The sequence below is a fragment of the Lytechinus pictus genome, chromosome 18, assembly GCF_037042905.1.
Source record: "Lytechinus pictus isolate F3 Inbred chromosome 18, Lp3.0, whole genome shotgun sequence".
Taxonomy (NCBI): Eukaryota; Metazoa; Echinodermata; class Echinoidea; order Temnopleuroida; family Toxopneustidae; genus Lytechinus; species Lytechinus pictus.
The window spans coordinates 22,528,620-22,545,784 of record NC_087262.1 but is presented as its reverse complement, the minus strand read 5'-3'; the positions used below and the strand labels follow the sequence as shown (position 1 = coordinate 22,545,784).

Below are 17,165 nucleotides of genomic sequence, written 5' to 3'. Positions count from 1 at the left end.
AACTCTAAATTGCCAGGAAATGTTGCACTCTCAATTGCAATCTTCATAAATTGCAACTTGTTCATGGGAAACATTTCTGAAATATTTATATCTTATATGCGGCAAGAACAGAATCGTCAATCCCCCCAAAATATATAGTAGATCTATTCAAGTTCCCCCACTGTTCTCTTTTCTGTGTTCAAACTGACACTTCACTTTCAAGTATGATTAGAACAGGTGGGTGTCTCATGAAAGTTGTCAGCATTGACTAAATTGTCAGTACTGACAATTTCAGTGAAATCCTTAGTTTTGATTGGCTGAAAGGCACTGGCCTCTGACTGTTACTATGGTAACTGTCGGAGAAAGACAACTTGTCAGTGCTGACGACTTTCATGAAACGGTCCCCTTTTCTGCGGTGTATGCTATGCTTATGTGCAATCCTTTTTTAAGCTTGCATGTATGTGTTTCGGAAACTGATTCTGAAAAAAAAAATCTGTTTTAAATCAATGAATATTTTTATCCACTTCTACAATTCATGTTCTCTGAATTGATAAGATGCTCACTAGATACCAAAACCCAAGTGCTCATGTTATTGTTTAAAGAAAGCATTGGTTCCAGATTATAGATTCTTGCCCCAAGTCATTATAAACAATATTGGTTAACCCCCCCCCCCCTGTGACTTGTGCAATCTCTGCCTTTATACATAAACTCATTTGGAAAGTATGTGTAAAAGGCAATATGCATGTTTGTAGAACCGATTTCATGAAATGAATTGCTGATATTTGATTATTTCTATATTAAAACAAATATATTTCTGTATTCTAGGTGATTGTTTATTTGTATGCATGGTACCAAACCAACATTTATTCTCTACTGACTGACATACCACAGACTTCACACATTTTAGCAAGAAATCACCAGTCATTTGTTTTGCATTTACTTTGTTGGCTCATGAAGCATTCATGTTTTGTTTCTAGAACCAAGGAGCTGTTGGAAGCTCCTTGCTACAACTTTGCAAACATTTGCATGACATTTTTCACTTATCATTGCATGAAGATATTTTTTTGGTCTTTTACCGTATGTGTATAAATGCAGATTACTGTACATAATGTCACCAATTCACGTTTCAAATTTGGATATAAAAAAATGGCACTGAATGAAGACATGCTTGAAATATGTTGACTTGTACTTGTACTTTAAAGAGAAAATGCAAGAATGAAGAGAATCAACCAAAGAAGATGGAAGCTTAAAAAAAGGAAAGAGAGTAGCAGAGGTGTACTGAATTCATTTGCATATGCTTGAAGCATTCTACCTCCATGCTCGAAGTGGCATTTGTTCTACCCTATCCAATGCAGACAGAAGAGCCTGTTTGCATGCTCGTTGGAATTCAAAATTTTCATTTGGCACAGGGTTCACTGTACACATGTACTGTATGTACTTCTAAAAGCCAATCAGAACTCAAGATTTTTAAACCAATTCCTCATTTTAGCTTCCATTTTACTTTGTTTGATTAATATTTTGTTTGTTCTTTCATTAGCTCATTAAAAACTGTGTATAAGCCAAAACAACACCAAGGTCCTGTTGCATGAAAGTTACTATTGTAACTTTGCCATCCAATGGTAACGATGATCAACAGCCAATCAAAATCAAGTATTCCATGCAAGTTACCACTGCGTGGCAAAGTTGCCATAGTGGTATTTTTATGCCAAGGGCCTTTATTCATCTCCATTCTAGTTTTTTGGTACCAAACAGCTTTTCATTGACTTGTTTTTACCACGTGATCAATTAGCATTTTCAAAGCCTAAAATTTATGAAAAGAACACCTAATTTCCATAATTGTATGTTTTCTTTCATACTATTATGTTATACATGTATGTTTGACTGTGGCAATTAAAAACCTTTTTAAGAAGAGCTCTTTTCTGATTGTCATGTACATGTACATCTGTATCAGTGTCTGAAAAGTAATGCATGTCTAATATTCATAAAAGTAGGCTGCAAAGTATCCATTTTCGTGCAAAATGACTTTCCTCATCTGTTAATTGCCTTGCTCTATGTTTCTAGGTAAAAAATGAAATTTCAAATGACAATGCTCTTCATAAAGAGTCTGATCAAATATGCTTTTAAAAAAAGTATGGAATTTTCTAATGTACATTTCAATATATAAGCTTTCACTTTGCTTTTTTTTCTGACATCAAAGAAAATTGTTATTTACATGTAAGTGAAAGTTTCTCTTTAAACCTAATGTACTCCTTCTCCACAGGAAAAAACAAGAAATAGAAATGAAGAAGAAAGAGAAAGAAGAACAGGAGAAGCAGAAGAAATTGAAGGAGGAAGAGGAAAGACTGAAGAAGGAAGAAGAAGAGCTGGAGAGGACACGAAAGAAAGCAGAAGCGGAGGCATACGCTTCGTTGAAGGAGCTACGTCTCCAGAAGGAGAAGCTGGCCCGGGAGGAGGCAGAGAAGAAGAAGAAGGAGCAAGAACTGAAGGAGAAGATGGAACAACTCAAGAGGGAAAGGGTATGATCATTTAAAGAAATCCATACTTCCCCAGTTTAATCATAATTTTTTTGGGGGAATTAAATTGCTAGAGTCTTAATGGTGACAAGACTTTCAAAGCTACCAATACTATGGCTTTGGATGCCCTAATTACTGGCCCCAGTAAACCTCTTATTTGCATCAGATGTTATTTGTGCCCCTTTTTATGAAAAAAATATATGTTCAATAGAAAAGTGGCTTGCCCTATAAATTTTGGAATGCAAGACCTGGACTTCAAAACTTCTTTTTAAGGACCTTGTTGCCTTAATGATCAGTTACTAGTAATGTATCAAGTGATGTCATGTCTCAAACAGAAGGTAGTGACTAAAGGATGTCAAGGGCAAGAGGAAGATGTATGTATAATTTTCAGGGCTGATAACATTCCTAGCCAGTAATATCTGCAAGTGGTTGCATGAGTGCCACTCCAGATATTTTAAGAGAAAAACAAATTTTGACAATGTGATTTTTTTTCCTCAGTTATACTTCAACAATAAAGTTTATCTTGGCAATAATAGCCTGTGCTTGATAATCATTTGTGTTTCATTAGTCTCATTACAAGGAAGTATTTCTTATATTTTATACATAAATGTTCTTTGTTCATACAGGAGTAAGAGAATGGTCAGATGGAGCCAGAAAAACAAAAATAATCTCTTTGTTTTTTATACAGGATCAGAAGGACAGCCCAAAAATATCACCAAAAATGTTTTTCTTTGTACTTGAGCAGAGAAAATTGGGGCAAAAAAATATGAATGAATCCAATGTTTTATCTTTGATTATTCAGGAACAGAAAGAGAAGGAGCAGAGGGAGCGGGAAGAGCAGCTCAGCAGAGAGGAGGCTGTGAGGAGAGAGGAGCTGTACATGAGCCTCAAGAAGATCAGGGAGGAGCAAAGGAAAGCAGGCATGAAGGAGAAATATCAAGCTGACAAGATGTTTGAAGTCCAATGTGAGTAGGAATGCAGTTTATCCCTCCATCTTAGCTATGGCAGTGCCCTGATGCATGAAAGTTTACTATATGTGCAACTTTGCAGTCCAGTGGTAACGGTAAATTGCCATTTGGTATACAACCAATTTGTCTACCTACCTTTCGGTCTCATTCTACTTGGTTTAATCCTAGTTCATTGACGGTTCCATGACATTTGCTCCGGCGACAATTGCTCCAATGGAGAATCTGCATGTTGAGCCAAACATTAAACCTAACCTCCAAAACTAAATAAACCCTACTCCTAATGTTTACATTCTTCTGATCCAAAAACTATATTACAATCCTATCTCTTACCCTATGACCTCAGAGATATTGAGACTGGAGCAAATGTCACAGGAGCTGATGTTTTGTTACCTCATTGACAACCATTTTGTCTACTATTACACAAACGCTATCATGGAACCGTTTCAACACAACATGAACTTCACAAGGACATGGCTCGGAAGTAGCATGCACTTGACAATATCACATTTTTCGAGGGAATCAAACAGAAGTTGGCACTGCGTCCTAGGTTTTATTCTGAATTTCAACATTGTAGAGGGAACTTCATCTTGTGTAAAGAGGGTTTTAATAGATCATTTGGTCTTATTCAAATCGCCCATTTACCACTTTGTCTAATTGTCTAGATAGTCTAAACCCATTTCATCTAGTTGTCACTTGGTCTAACGCTACTTTGCACTTCAAAGTGCAAAGTAATAAGTAGACTATTACTGTTAGTGTTACTGAGACCATCTGGTCATTAGACCAAATGACATTTAGACCAACTGTTCATTAGACTAAATGTTAATTAGATCAAACTGAAAGTTGACCAAGTTTGAACATTTCAAGAAAAATCAATATTAATATTCAGGTTTGTGGTTGATATTAATTTTAAAACAGAGCTTGGCTTGTAAATATATCACATATTTTTCTTTGTGAAGTTTATGTACAGAAAAAAATCTTGGAAGGAAGAATGAAAATGAGATTTATGGGAGAAACGTAGGTATTTGTAATGATATGGATTTGACAGGTACATGTATTTATAACGATACTGAATAGTGACGTTGATGATAAAATGCCTAGCCCATCGCAAATTTCTGCTAATTTTGGAGAGAAAAAAATCGCGTAGGGAACAAATAGGCGGTACTTAGAAAACTCTCAGCCTTGTTCCAATTTTTTTCTGAATTTGTACCCTTAGCGCTACCACAGATATTGCACTGCGATCATGCTGGCACGCTGGGCAAGCTGTCGCGTCTAGGCACGTGTGTGTGCTTAAATGTTCGCGGTTACGATAACAGTTGTTTCTGCCTTGTGGATTTTATCAAGGAGAATTTTTGCAGCCATCAAAGTTTATGTGGACCAAAGAAAACAATTTAATTTGTAAGGTTAGTTGACTTTTGTCCAGTGTGAATATAAATAAATAATAATAATAATGATGATAATATAGGATTTGTATAGCGCAAGCATCCACCTTGCTAGGTGCTCAAGGCGCTCCTATATTACCCCGGCTAAGCTAGTCCACCGATTCTGGTGCGCACAGCTTTTTGAGGAATTACTTCCTGCCGGTACCCATTTACCTCACCTGGGTTGAGTGCAGCACAATGTGGATAAATTTCTTGCTGAAAGAAAACATGCCATGGCTTGGAATCAAACCCACGTCCCTCGGATTGAAAGATTAAATGTGTATTGATCGTGTTTTCTGTTCATTCTGAAAATGAAAGAGGAGAATTACATAGTAGGAGATGGAAATCAATCTCTTGAGGACCGAGAAAGCCATGATAGATATCTTTCAAGAAAGTATTAGGTTAGAATATAACATTTTTTGTACTAAAGCTATACAGACTTTCTTAAGCTCACCTTTTAGTCCAGATGCATCATCTCCCCTTGTACAAAATGCTTGTTGAGAGCTTGTATTGTGTAATACATTAGAAGTTACCTTGTATTCTACATGTATCAGATAAAATGGTGGGGAACCTCGTGAAAGGATGCACGAGATTGCATGATTTCTTCCCCAATTTAAAATAGTCCTTATCCCCTCATTTTACTGGGTTTTTTTAGAACACTCACTTTTCATGCCTACACCATACATTTATTGTTAACTCAAAAGAGATTCCCTACCCCTCCCCAATCCTTCCCCCACTTTGTTATTTTATCACATTTTCCCTCATATTATCCCCAATTCTTCTCCATTCTCAATCTTCCATGTCCCATCTATTGTCCATTAAATGTTCAGTAAGAGAATCCAAGAGAGCAGACAAGAACAGGAGCCATCGGGCAAGGATAGCCAGGGAGGAGGTCAGAAGGTCAAGGATGAGCAAAGACTTGACCAATGTATCCATCCAAGATGTCAAAGACAAGAAGATTGTTCCTCCAGAGAAACCATTTGAGGGTGACAAACCATCACTTCCTCCAAGGCAAGTACCTTAAAGCACATTGAACAATCAACCCATTGTTCTATGCTTCAATCATTATTTTGATTTATGAGGGATCTTTCATAATTGTTCTTGTCAATGATTAGTCACAAAATAGATCTTGTCAAAGAGAAGATGATTATACCCTTAGAGATATTCACCTGAGGTGGATAAACTATCTCTTTCTCTGAGGTACATGCCAAGGGATGGAGTAGAGTTTTAGAGCACATTGATTTCTTCTATTTTACATGATTAATCTATACTCAAACATTTATTTTGTTTGTTTTACCAATGATCTAACTAAATGGCTTGTGTCACTCTTGTCAAAGATAAGACCATTGTCCCTCCAAAGAAATCTCTTGAGGTAGAAAGAAACTATCACTTCCTTCAAGGCAAGCACATTGAATACTAATTCTATTTCACAAAATTGCTGTATACTTCAAAACATTTATTTTGTTTCACCAATGATCTTACAGAATAAATCTTGACAGTGACAAGAGTCAAAAGACAAAATAGATCTTGCTAAAAAGACAAGACCATTGTTCCTCCAGAGCAATCACTTGAGGTAAAAAAAATCACTTCCTTCAAGACAAGTGCCATGCGAAACAGAAAGAGAGTATAATGCACATTGACTCATCATCCCATTTTACATGATCGTTCTTTACTTCAGTTATTTATTCTGCATTACTAATGATCTCATAAGATACTCTGTAAGGTATGTAACTTATTAATAATAATAATAATAATAATAGGATTTATATAGCGCTTTTTCCAGAGGATACCAAGCGTTGGATTCAGGCTTACATTTAATTTTCTTCAGAAAATATGTTTTGTAGTATAAAAACCATCAATTCCCCAAGCTCAAACTACCTTTGAGAATGAAAGGGATGGTATGGAACAGAGATACCAGTCCTGTATTTTTAGGATCATGCTATACGTCAATTATTTGTCAGATATGATCCCCATTAAGAATGTACAAACTGGGCACTTGGCATGAAAGTTACTATAATAGTAAAGTAGTAAATTTGCCATCCAATGGTAACTACCATGGTAACCGTGCTTAAAAGCCAATCAAAATAAAAGATTTCATACCATTGAATGGTCTTTTCGAGATGCCTCTAACAAGAGGGTTGATCCTCGAGCCATGTCCTTTATTTTCTTCAAAGTGAATGTTTTATAGGATATAGCCAAAATGTATAAGTATGTTTACATTTTTGTTTTTATTCCTGCTTCAAATTAAACACTGAAAGCCTTGGCCCGTATTCTGATAGCAGGTTTAACTTAAACTCAGGTTCAAAGTTGTGGTTTAAGCATGGGAAGCCAAAAGTAACAAAACTTTGATCAAGTTGTATGTTTCTTATGTTTACTGTGCTCTTTCCTGATTCATCGATGGTGAAGACAATCATCTATTTATACTTCCTAGACAATTATTAATGATTTGAGAGCCAAATGAGCTGAAGTGTGATATCTCTACTGTCAGTGATTTATGTAACAATTGGCTATCCATACTTAAACCACAACTTAAAACCTGAGTTTAAGTTAAACCTGCTATCAGAATACGGGCCCTTGAGTTTAATATAATATTATAGGAGACATTTTCAAAACTTATTATTGTTCCAGCAGGTCCATTAGAGATGCCTCTAAAACGATTATTGTTCTCCTGGCAGTGTCCTTTATTATCTCCAAGGTGCAATAAACTCTACAATTATACATTTTTTTAAAACAAATTTTATAGTCCACCTTCTAGATCTTGCACTGAAAACCATGTGTTTTTTGTGCTAATTGAAAACAGGAATGTCTCCATAAGAAACTTATTTCTAAATACTTGGTTCTTTCTATTATATTTTCCAGGAAGAAACAAGCGCCAAGACCCCCCAAGCCCACCGGCCACAAATCTTTAGTGGAGTGGTTCCAGAAAGAAGAATGTCTAAGACAGGCAGGACTTCTCAAGAACAGCCAAGAGATCGCTCCTTGGTTTCATGGTAAGATAAGGATAAGTTAACCCATTGACCACTGAGGATTTGTGCTGGGATCACCTGGGTTCGTGTATGAATGGGTTAATCTGTCGGCTTCAGGGGAGCGTGTCATCAATATTTGTCGGACAAGTTGTCAGTTGTAACAATTTTCATTGATTTTGATTGGCTGAGAAGCACCATTACTATGGTAATAGTCGGATAAAACAGGACTTGTCGGATAAAGCATCTGACAAATTCTTTTATAAAACACTCCCCTTGATTCCCTTAGGCTTTGCGTGGGGATCACCTGGTTCCAGTAGGCAAATATCTAACCTATTTTTTTAATATGAATTATGTGACACCCCTAGTCTTTGCACTAGGTTTTAATACTTAGTTCCAGTATGCCATGGTTTGAAATATTTCTCATAAATTTACTTTCACTTGTAAAATGCTTTGAATAGGGATTGCAAAATGATAAATAGTAATATGTCACATGGATATTTTGACCATTACAAGCAATATTCATATGTCTGATGATCAAATTATTATATGAGCATGGTAAATTGTTTAGAAAAGACGTATATTGGTAGTGAGGAACAGATTCCGAATTTATGCGTCATAGTAAATGATTGACATTGTTGCAATGCATATGCTTGGATGCCTTTTTTGCAGGCAAAGCCTGTGAAAAGTAACAAATTGTAATGATGTTTAAGGGTTAGGGTAGGATATAGTGTTAAATCCAGGGTTGAATTTATAGCTGAGCAATTGTCGTTGGAGCAAATGTCATGGAACCATAGGAACATCATTTTGTATACAGAGGTCTCATTCAAGATGAGCATTAGACCTTTGATTAGCCTAATTGATATCTATGACACCTACCACGTTACTGATAATTTAAATGTTTGGATCACTCTAGGAATCATCACACGACAGCAAGCAGAATATCTCCTCTACCCACGGAGTGAAGGTCACTTTCTAATAAGAGTCAGCAATCGTATCTGGGGATACGCCCTCTCGTATCGGGACAAGGAAAGGGCGAAACATTTCTTGATAGATGCATCCGGTAGCATGTATAGTTTCTTTGGCCAAGACCAAAAGGACCATGCTTCACTGGAAGATCTTGTCCAGTTTCATATGGTGAGTTGGTGATTGATCTGGACCCTCTCTCACAAAACTTAAGTAACAAGTAGCAAGTTACAATAAAAAACCCGGGTCGTATCATAGAACTTGTTATTATAACAAATTTGCATTAAAGTTGAAAACAATGGAAGCCCTTCAGTCTGATGGCTGGTAGTAAATTTGTTATAGTTATTGTTTATTTGTTATCAAAACTAGTCTTTATGAAACAGGGCCCTGAATATGCCAGCCATTCATTTCCGTTTGCCTTTTGTACTGCGTTTCTTTGTTGTTGTTGTTTTGCTTTATAAAGAATTAATGAATTTGTTAGAATTGTGATCAGACAAGGCATTAATTTATCAAAACCCTGTCAACAGTGATAAGTTACAAGCTTCTGTGACAAACTACTGAAAGTTTGACGTGAAAATGAATTTCCACTTCTGAATAATGAATTAATTGATGATAATAGTACCCATAATTTAGAGGCAATTAATGTGAGATTACATTCATGTATATGCTTACATAATCTTTACAAAAAGTTTTCTGTTGGTTTAAAAGATGTTCATTGTTTTTTTTTTCTGGTGTTGGAGTTAGAAATACTAATTAGATTGCTTCCCATACTCTAACACTCAAAATACAAAAGTGACCTAATCACAGTATTGATAAATAAATACCTAGTGAGCTTCATCCCAGGGGAACACTGTACTTGAAATAATCTCAAATTCTACCCATTGTATACTGATATTGTTAGTTCCTTTTCATTTCATAGCAATTGTGTTTTAGAAAAAAAAAATTTCTAAGGCATTGGAATAACTGTACTTAGTGAATGTCTTGGCAGCTGTCATTCCATTAGCATACAAATATAAAAAACTGTCATTCCATAAAAGTTTGGAAGTCCGCAAAATAAGAATGGCCTTCCAGCCACATCTCTGGTCTTTTTACAATCAATAAAAATTCAGTGTCCCACATGTGTGTATCAGTGTTAGCAATCTTCAGTGTAATTGTTTTCAGCTTAGATTTAATGATTTCACAAAGTTTATGCAACTGTACCAGATGTAGATCGTCAATGATATAGTGACAATTAACCTTTGGTTATATAGTTTTTCACAGGAAATAAGTATTTACTGCAACTACATTCATATATCTTTAAGCTTGTATAATGTTGCTTATATTAACTAGCTTCCAATTCTTATACATAATTTCACACATGTGTAATTTTCTTGCTCTTATCTCTGCAGCATATGCCAATATCAGAGATGGGGAAAGAAGTCTTGCAAACGCCCTGCGGTCAAGCAGCGGATCCACCCGACTATCAAGAGCTCTTCTCTAACCAAGCCAATCACGAAACACCGCTTTGATAACAGTATTCACAAGGGCTTTATATCTAACCATTTAGAATGCAGCACTTCCTAAGCAGTAGTTGGGACAGTAATCCAAACATATTTTTGTAGGACCATTTCAAGAGGTGTTTATCAAATGAATTGGAATGTAGTAGCAATAATTGGGACATTTGAACATCAGAACAGTGAATTATATTGCACTGTTTTGAAAGCAGCATTCAAAAAGACATTAACCAAACAAATTGGAATGCAGTACTTTAGTAGCAGTACATGTATTTGGAACATAAAGGCATTGTTTTAGCCAATCATATTACAGTACTAGCGTTCAAAGGGAAATTTATCCAACAACGTGGAATGCATATAGCTCCAGTTGGGACATATTTACTGTCACACTCATATTACAGTGCTTTGATAACAGCATTTAGAGAGCCGTAATAAACTCTTTAGCATCTCATAGACAACAATAACCTAATAAATATGTGCCTTAATGAGATACTACCATGGATTAGTATCTACAGCCTTGGTAACCAGAGATCATACTTGTTTCTGTAGTACACAGATCGAGTGATAGGTTACGGGATGCAGGTTGTTGGGAGTTGCCGACTTTGGCATTATATGGTGCATGTTCTAAAGTGCCTCTTACTCTGTTTGGAATTGAAGCTGAAATCGCTCATGTATACCTGCGAAGATGTTGACGTTGCTTTTCGTATTTGCATGCGACGAGTATAATGGTCTTATTGCTACAAAGTCACCTGTTCTATGGTCTTGATGAAAAAATGATAATATCAAGCTTTATATAGCGCTTTGTATATAACAAGGATTTTACTAAGAGCTGCGTATGCACCTTTTCACTCTGGTCATTGCATTCTGGCATGCCTGCACACAATGTATGCACTTTCTCCACTCCCTGGGGACTATATCAGTTAGAATTTCAAAATTCAGATGCAAGGCATACTACAGTGGCTTTTGCATCCTGTGGGGTACCCATATAGCACCTGGGTGAAGAGTGGCAAATTGTAGATTGATGCCTGACCAAAGGACACTAAGCCATGGTGGGATTCTAACAAGTGACTCTCTGATTACAAAATGAGAATCAGATCCACAAAATTAATGTCTTTAAGTTTGTTTAACTGTATTACCAACTTGAATTATAAAAACAGAGTGTCTGCAAAAAAAAGAGATGAAAAAGTCATTTTGTCAATGACTGATGTGTGTATATCTGTGAACTATATCAATGTTGCAATGAGTTTGGGTTGTATTGATACGACAAGGTAAATGATCGCAAAAAAATACATACAATACTGTCATAGGGTTTAGTAGATTATTGAATAGGAACGTAGGAGGAATACAGAAAAAATATGAGCAGCACTAAATTATAAGAAGATAGTAAGTTATCAGAATGAAAATTCAACTCTAAATAAGTGCGTTGTATGACTAGAAAATCCAGGATATTCTAGGAATTAGGATTAGCCTTATTTTCCGGAAAGAGCATGTAGAAATCTATTTATTGTAATATTTTAAACAAAGAGATAAAGAAATATTTTCTTATCCCGTCCTTTGTGAATATATGATACCCCTATATACATTTTTGTACATCCTTGCATTTATATTCTATTCCCAATAGTTTCTATTTTCTTAGAAATTTCAAATCTTATTAATATTCAGTAAACCATTCAATTCATTAACTCATATACTTAGAGATACAGTTGTTATCATGTATGATGGAGGTTATTTGTGGAATGTCCCTGCTAATTGTTAAGAAATGTGCCAAATATATTGATGTCTATTTTATAGCATTAACATACCCTCAACTGCCATATATATATATTTTCCCATTTACATGAATCATTGATTTTTGGTAAATGAACTTTTTTCTTTCTTCTTGTGGCATTTTGTTAGGAATCATTTAAATGTTCATTGTCATTATTTTGGTATAAAAGGGAGGTGGATACTGCCCATCCTGTACCAGAAAAATCAATGAAAACTCACTTTTTTCCAAGTCATGAATTGTGTAGATGGGAGAATATACAGTGCGTCCCACAAAAAAGGAAACCCATATTTCGTGTAATATGTCTCAATAATTGGATTATTTGATCATGAAATTAACATTAATCATTCATAAGAATGGAATCTCTTCTTAAGTGTGACTACATACTGAATATTTTACGCATTGCAGAGTAAAAACAATAAAGTCTGAGGCATGTCAGAAACAAGTTTCGCAGAAAGTCACGTGTGAATCAGCACCCACTCTCATTTCGGGACTAGTGAAAGAAACGTAACAAAGAAAACAAAAGATTCACTAATGACCTATCCCTTCCTTGCGCAATGTCCTAGCATCCTGAACAGATCTTGACCCATTTTTCTGCACAACTTGGTTTTGACATTAATTTTTTTAAACTCTTCTTGCTCATCTATGTGTAAACTATTCATATCACATTTGGTATCGAAATGAAGAAGACGAGTTGAATTTTTATTATGGTGTAAATGGAAGACCATAAATGGAAGAAAAAAATGGGAATCCCAGTCTCCTATTTTGTGGGACGCACTTTACATGGCAAGTGATGGTGGAGCGTCATGGCCCAGTGGATTAGTCTGCGGACTTTGAAACAGAGGGTCGTGGGTTCGAATCCCAGCCATGGCGTAGTTTCCCAGGTGAGGTAAATGGGTACCGGCAGGAAGTAATTCCTGAAAAAGCTGTGTGCACCTGAATAGGTAGCCTAGCTTAGCCGGGTAATAACAATAGCAGGGCCCGCTGGGAGAACAGTTTTTGGAACTGAAGTGGCTACCCTGGGTAAATATACCGTTATTGTTATTATTATTATTATATGAGAAGGATGCTTTATATGGTAGTCATTGTGTTTCTACTTTTGAGAGAAAGAGACAGGAAATATTTGAACTCTTCCACATTCTGATATCCTCGTTATATCCCCTCACCATTTGTATTCTTTTAAATTATGTATATAAAAATTGTATCTTCATTTTATCCACACTTTATTGAATTTGTTGAATTTTGAATATATGACATTTCATTTTCCTGGTGAAACAAGGAATTGTTTATAATGTACACCAGCACAGTGTGTGTCTCGAGGAAAAGGTGACAAGCGCCCAGAAAACAGTGTTTGCGATGGAGATGCCAAAGCCATGATAGAAGTATCCAATGAATCATATTAATATATGTTTGATCAAGGATGAATTAACTTAATACTCTGAACCATCACGTTAAATGCCAAGCTGGTTTTGGAGCTTTTGTAATTATGAAACTTAAAGTTGAGCATTCTATAACCATGTATTCAAGATCATACATAATAGCAATCAAACAGATATGTTGCCTTGACCTTATCAGTACTAGCAACATTAATAAACTTGATTGATATTGACTGATGAAGAGATAGAGAGTGTACTATTTTTGAAAAAGACAAAAGTGTGTATTTTGTAATGTTTTTGTAGTATACATGTCAAAAAGCATTGGTAGTACTAGTGGTATGTAAAGAAATTATAGTATTGTTATGATATTAAGGGGTTGACTAAAAGTTGTGATTTTGGATAATGGTGTGGTGGTAATATGAGTAAAGAGTATGCCTTGTAACTAACAGACAAGGAGAAGGTTTTACTTCCTGTAACCACATTAGTAGTGTTAACTTATTGTCTAATGCATCATGGTGATCCCCAGGGTTGGCACCAGGGTATTTTTTTTGGGGGGGTGACTGAAAATTGAAAAAAAAATTTGCATTGAATTTATGTCGAGTCAAACAACCCAGATCTCTGCCCCCCCCCCCTTGTTTTCTCTGCTTTCATTCTGATTTTGTTTTTCTATCCCTTTTCTCTCTAATTTCCCCTCCTATTTCTAAATTCCTTCAAGGGACCCTTGTCCCATCCCCACCCCCATAGCGCCACTCTTGGAGGTCCCTATGCAAAGCCTATGTGAATTACACAATTCGGTTGTCAACGATCAAGTCTCTTTTTATTTCTTCCTTTTAATACATGTTAATGTAATAAAATGGATTCAGTGGTGAGAAATTTGATGTTATGTTATTAGTTATGATTTTGTTTGTACATAACTGTGAATATTCCCCACCTGTTGACATGAATATGTGATATACATGTAGTATGTACAGGTCATAATTCTTCAGTTTATGTTTTGTGTTAAAATAGTGGTTTTACACTGTTTAAGACAGAAAATCAGAATCAATTTGTATTGATTTTTTCTTGCACTGAAAATAATCTATTGTTGAATTTATAGTGCCATTGTGACAAAACTTGTAATTACACATAATTTATTATTGGACTCTTTCTCAATATACATACTTGATAAAGCGTAATTATATCTTGAAATCTGCAAAGTGCATGGCTTCAGACCACATACTGTGAATTGCAATTTGATTATGTCATGATGGCTCTCGTTCTGGTCAGAAAAATCTCTTATTACATATCTGATAATGTGTGCATAGAAGAAATGGAACACTTACTTAAATATTTTCATTTATGTCTTTTAGCGAAGGTTGTTTTCACAAAATACTGTATAATAGATGTTATTTGGGGGTTATTTGTACCATATGTATGAATGAGTAGCTGAGCTGTGTTTAAAACAAGAATGTGTGCCTTGTTGGGCCAAATCTAAAGACCCTGTCACATGGTTCCATGCAAGCCTTGCAGGTGAGTTGCTGGCAATCACCCGCAATTCACCCACAACAGTTTTTAGCATGTTAAAAACTTTTCTGTGTACAAATCAGACTTGCGTGTGCTCTTGTGTGTGAGACACTGTCACTGCGGACAACTTGCAGGCAGTCTGCGTGTAGCAAAAATAGTTGCGCGCAAGGCTTGCACAGAACGATGTGACAGGGCCTTTAAACAGTTTTTTTTATAAAATAATGAATGATCCAATTCGATCTCAGCTATGGAAGCCCAGTGATTAAACTGCATCTATACTTTCTCTTGCAAACATAATTCCTATAATATCTAGATCAGTTTATAGCAATTAAAGGGCAATGTACTTTTGTATTTATTTGTATCCATCATTACAAATTTCATTCTATACTTTATGTGTTCTTTAGTTGTTGTGAGCACTTTGGGCCATTTTCGGAAAAGCACAGTACATAAGTAATAATAATGATAATAAATAATAATTATCCAGGCAATGTTATTGAGTGACACCAGAGTAATTATCAATATTAGTAATTCAGAAATAAAACATCAAGTTTTAAAACCATTGGTTATTTGCACATATGATTAGCATGTTTGTTAAACCATTTTCTCTAGCCTTGTGTGTTCATGTGCAAAGGTCTTACAGTTATTTGGTATTGCACCGGATGATTAGAAGTTGTTATTTCTGTTTAATATTGCATGTCATAAAAAGAAATATTTGAAGTTTGCACTTCAAGCATGAAGTAGAAATTCTGAATTGCTTTATATCCTATATTTTTTCACAGAAGAATTATACAAATCTTTAACCCATCAAGAGTAATAAGAATTCAAATCATTTTATAGGTTAAATGGTAAGGTATATCTTAAGCATTTTTTTATATGAAGAGAGATAGAACTTATATTTATCCATCATGGTGCTAAATTCATATTTCATACCATGCGTGCCATGCTTTGTATTTTTCTGTATTTTATAGACATAAATTTTTTTTTTGAAAAATATTTCTTCAGTCATTACTCTGTTAATTTCTTATAATATTTAGATCTGATAGTTGCATTCCAATTTGGATGTATTTTATTTTGTACTTTAATGGAGAATATCATGGTATTATTTACCTTCTTTTGTATCATGGTAAAGTTTCAGTACTATGTACTTAACCTTTTCATATACCTTGAATTGGTAATTTTTCTCCAATTTTCAAATTGGTTAATTTTCTCTTTGTTTCAGAATAAGAATAAATTAATTTATGTTAGATTTTTATGCTTTCTTTTCTTTCCAGTACTATCCATATTTGAATTGTAGACATAATCATTTCTGTGAGCCATACTGATTTTGATTAACTATCATTGTTTAATTGTAACCTTTTATTTTGGAGAATATGAATTATTGATTTGTCTGTTTAATTTCCATGTCATGGATGGCTAAACAAAGTACTTATTTTGGAATTTGTATTCTATTAAACAAGGAATGTCTACTTAATTGCAAAATATAGTAATGTTATATTGTGTAGGTGTGAGGATTGCTGGGATGATGAAGTTGATGATGTGATATTGGTATTTTTTGTATTTATTTATTGTCATGTATGATCTGTAAATAACCTGATGAACATGATGCATGGGTTCATCTGATTGAATTCAGCAATCATTTATTTAAACACAAATTTAGAACATAATACCTTATTACACATGTAGTGCATGTAATGAGATAAAACGTTAGGTTACAGTGAATTGTGTGATCACAGTAATGTGGATAGAGACATTGCATAGTGTATGAAATAGTGAGGGACACAACAAAGCAAGTCTATCAACCCTAAAAGGACTGGAAAAAGAGAGAAGGCCACCATGGGCCCCCCTCAACGCTTCGCGCGATATTTCCGGAACGCAAAAAGATGGCGCCGCAAAATTGTATGACTTTTTTCTTTGAAGTCTCGTGCAATTTTTGAGACTAAATTCGCGACATACTGGTATCGCATCACGACGCCACGTGTCTTTTTACAAGACAATGTCATGCCAAAAATGGCTCATTTTTATACTTTGTGTACAAAGTCTAAGGGAGATGAAATTAATAAAAGGGTGATTATTTTTTTATCTAATTGGTCTGCTGAATTAATTTAGGGTTTAATTTAGTTGTTAAATGGTCTGTAGTAATTTCCATTTAAAAAACAGTGAAAAACAAAAGATGAAAAAACACAGAAATAGATAAATTCTAAAAACAAAGAAATACATAGTA

At 35.0% G+C, this 17,165-nt stretch overlaps 1 protein-coding gene across 7 annotated transcripts in view; it reads left to right on the top strand.

Moving 5' to 3' along the window:
* LOC129281231 (SH2 domain-containing protein 4B-like) overlaps positions 1 to 16,415 on the top strand; it is a 29,321-nt gene extending 12,906 nt beyond the window's left edge. For all 7 annotated transcript variants that reach the window (XM_064113613.1, XM_064113608.1, XM_064113612.1 and 4 more), the window contains exons 5-10: positions 2,240 to 2,495; positions 3,295 to 3,457; positions 5,709 to 5,889; positions 7,738 to 7,868; positions 8,758 to 8,978; positions 10,196 to 16,415. In XM_064113613.1, coding sequence (XP_063969683.1) covers positions 2,240 to 2,495; positions 3,295 to 3,457; positions 5,709 to 5,889; positions 7,738 to 7,868; positions 8,758 to 8,978; positions 10,196 to 10,315 — 1,072 coding nt within the window. In that variant the 3' untranslated portion in view covers positions 10,316 to 16,415. The remainder of the gene's footprint in view (positions 1 to 2,239; positions 2,496 to 3,294; positions 3,458 to 5,708; positions 5,890 to 7,737; positions 7,869 to 8,757; positions 8,979 to 10,195) is intronic.
* Positions 16,416 to 17,165: the final 750 nt, after the last annotated feature.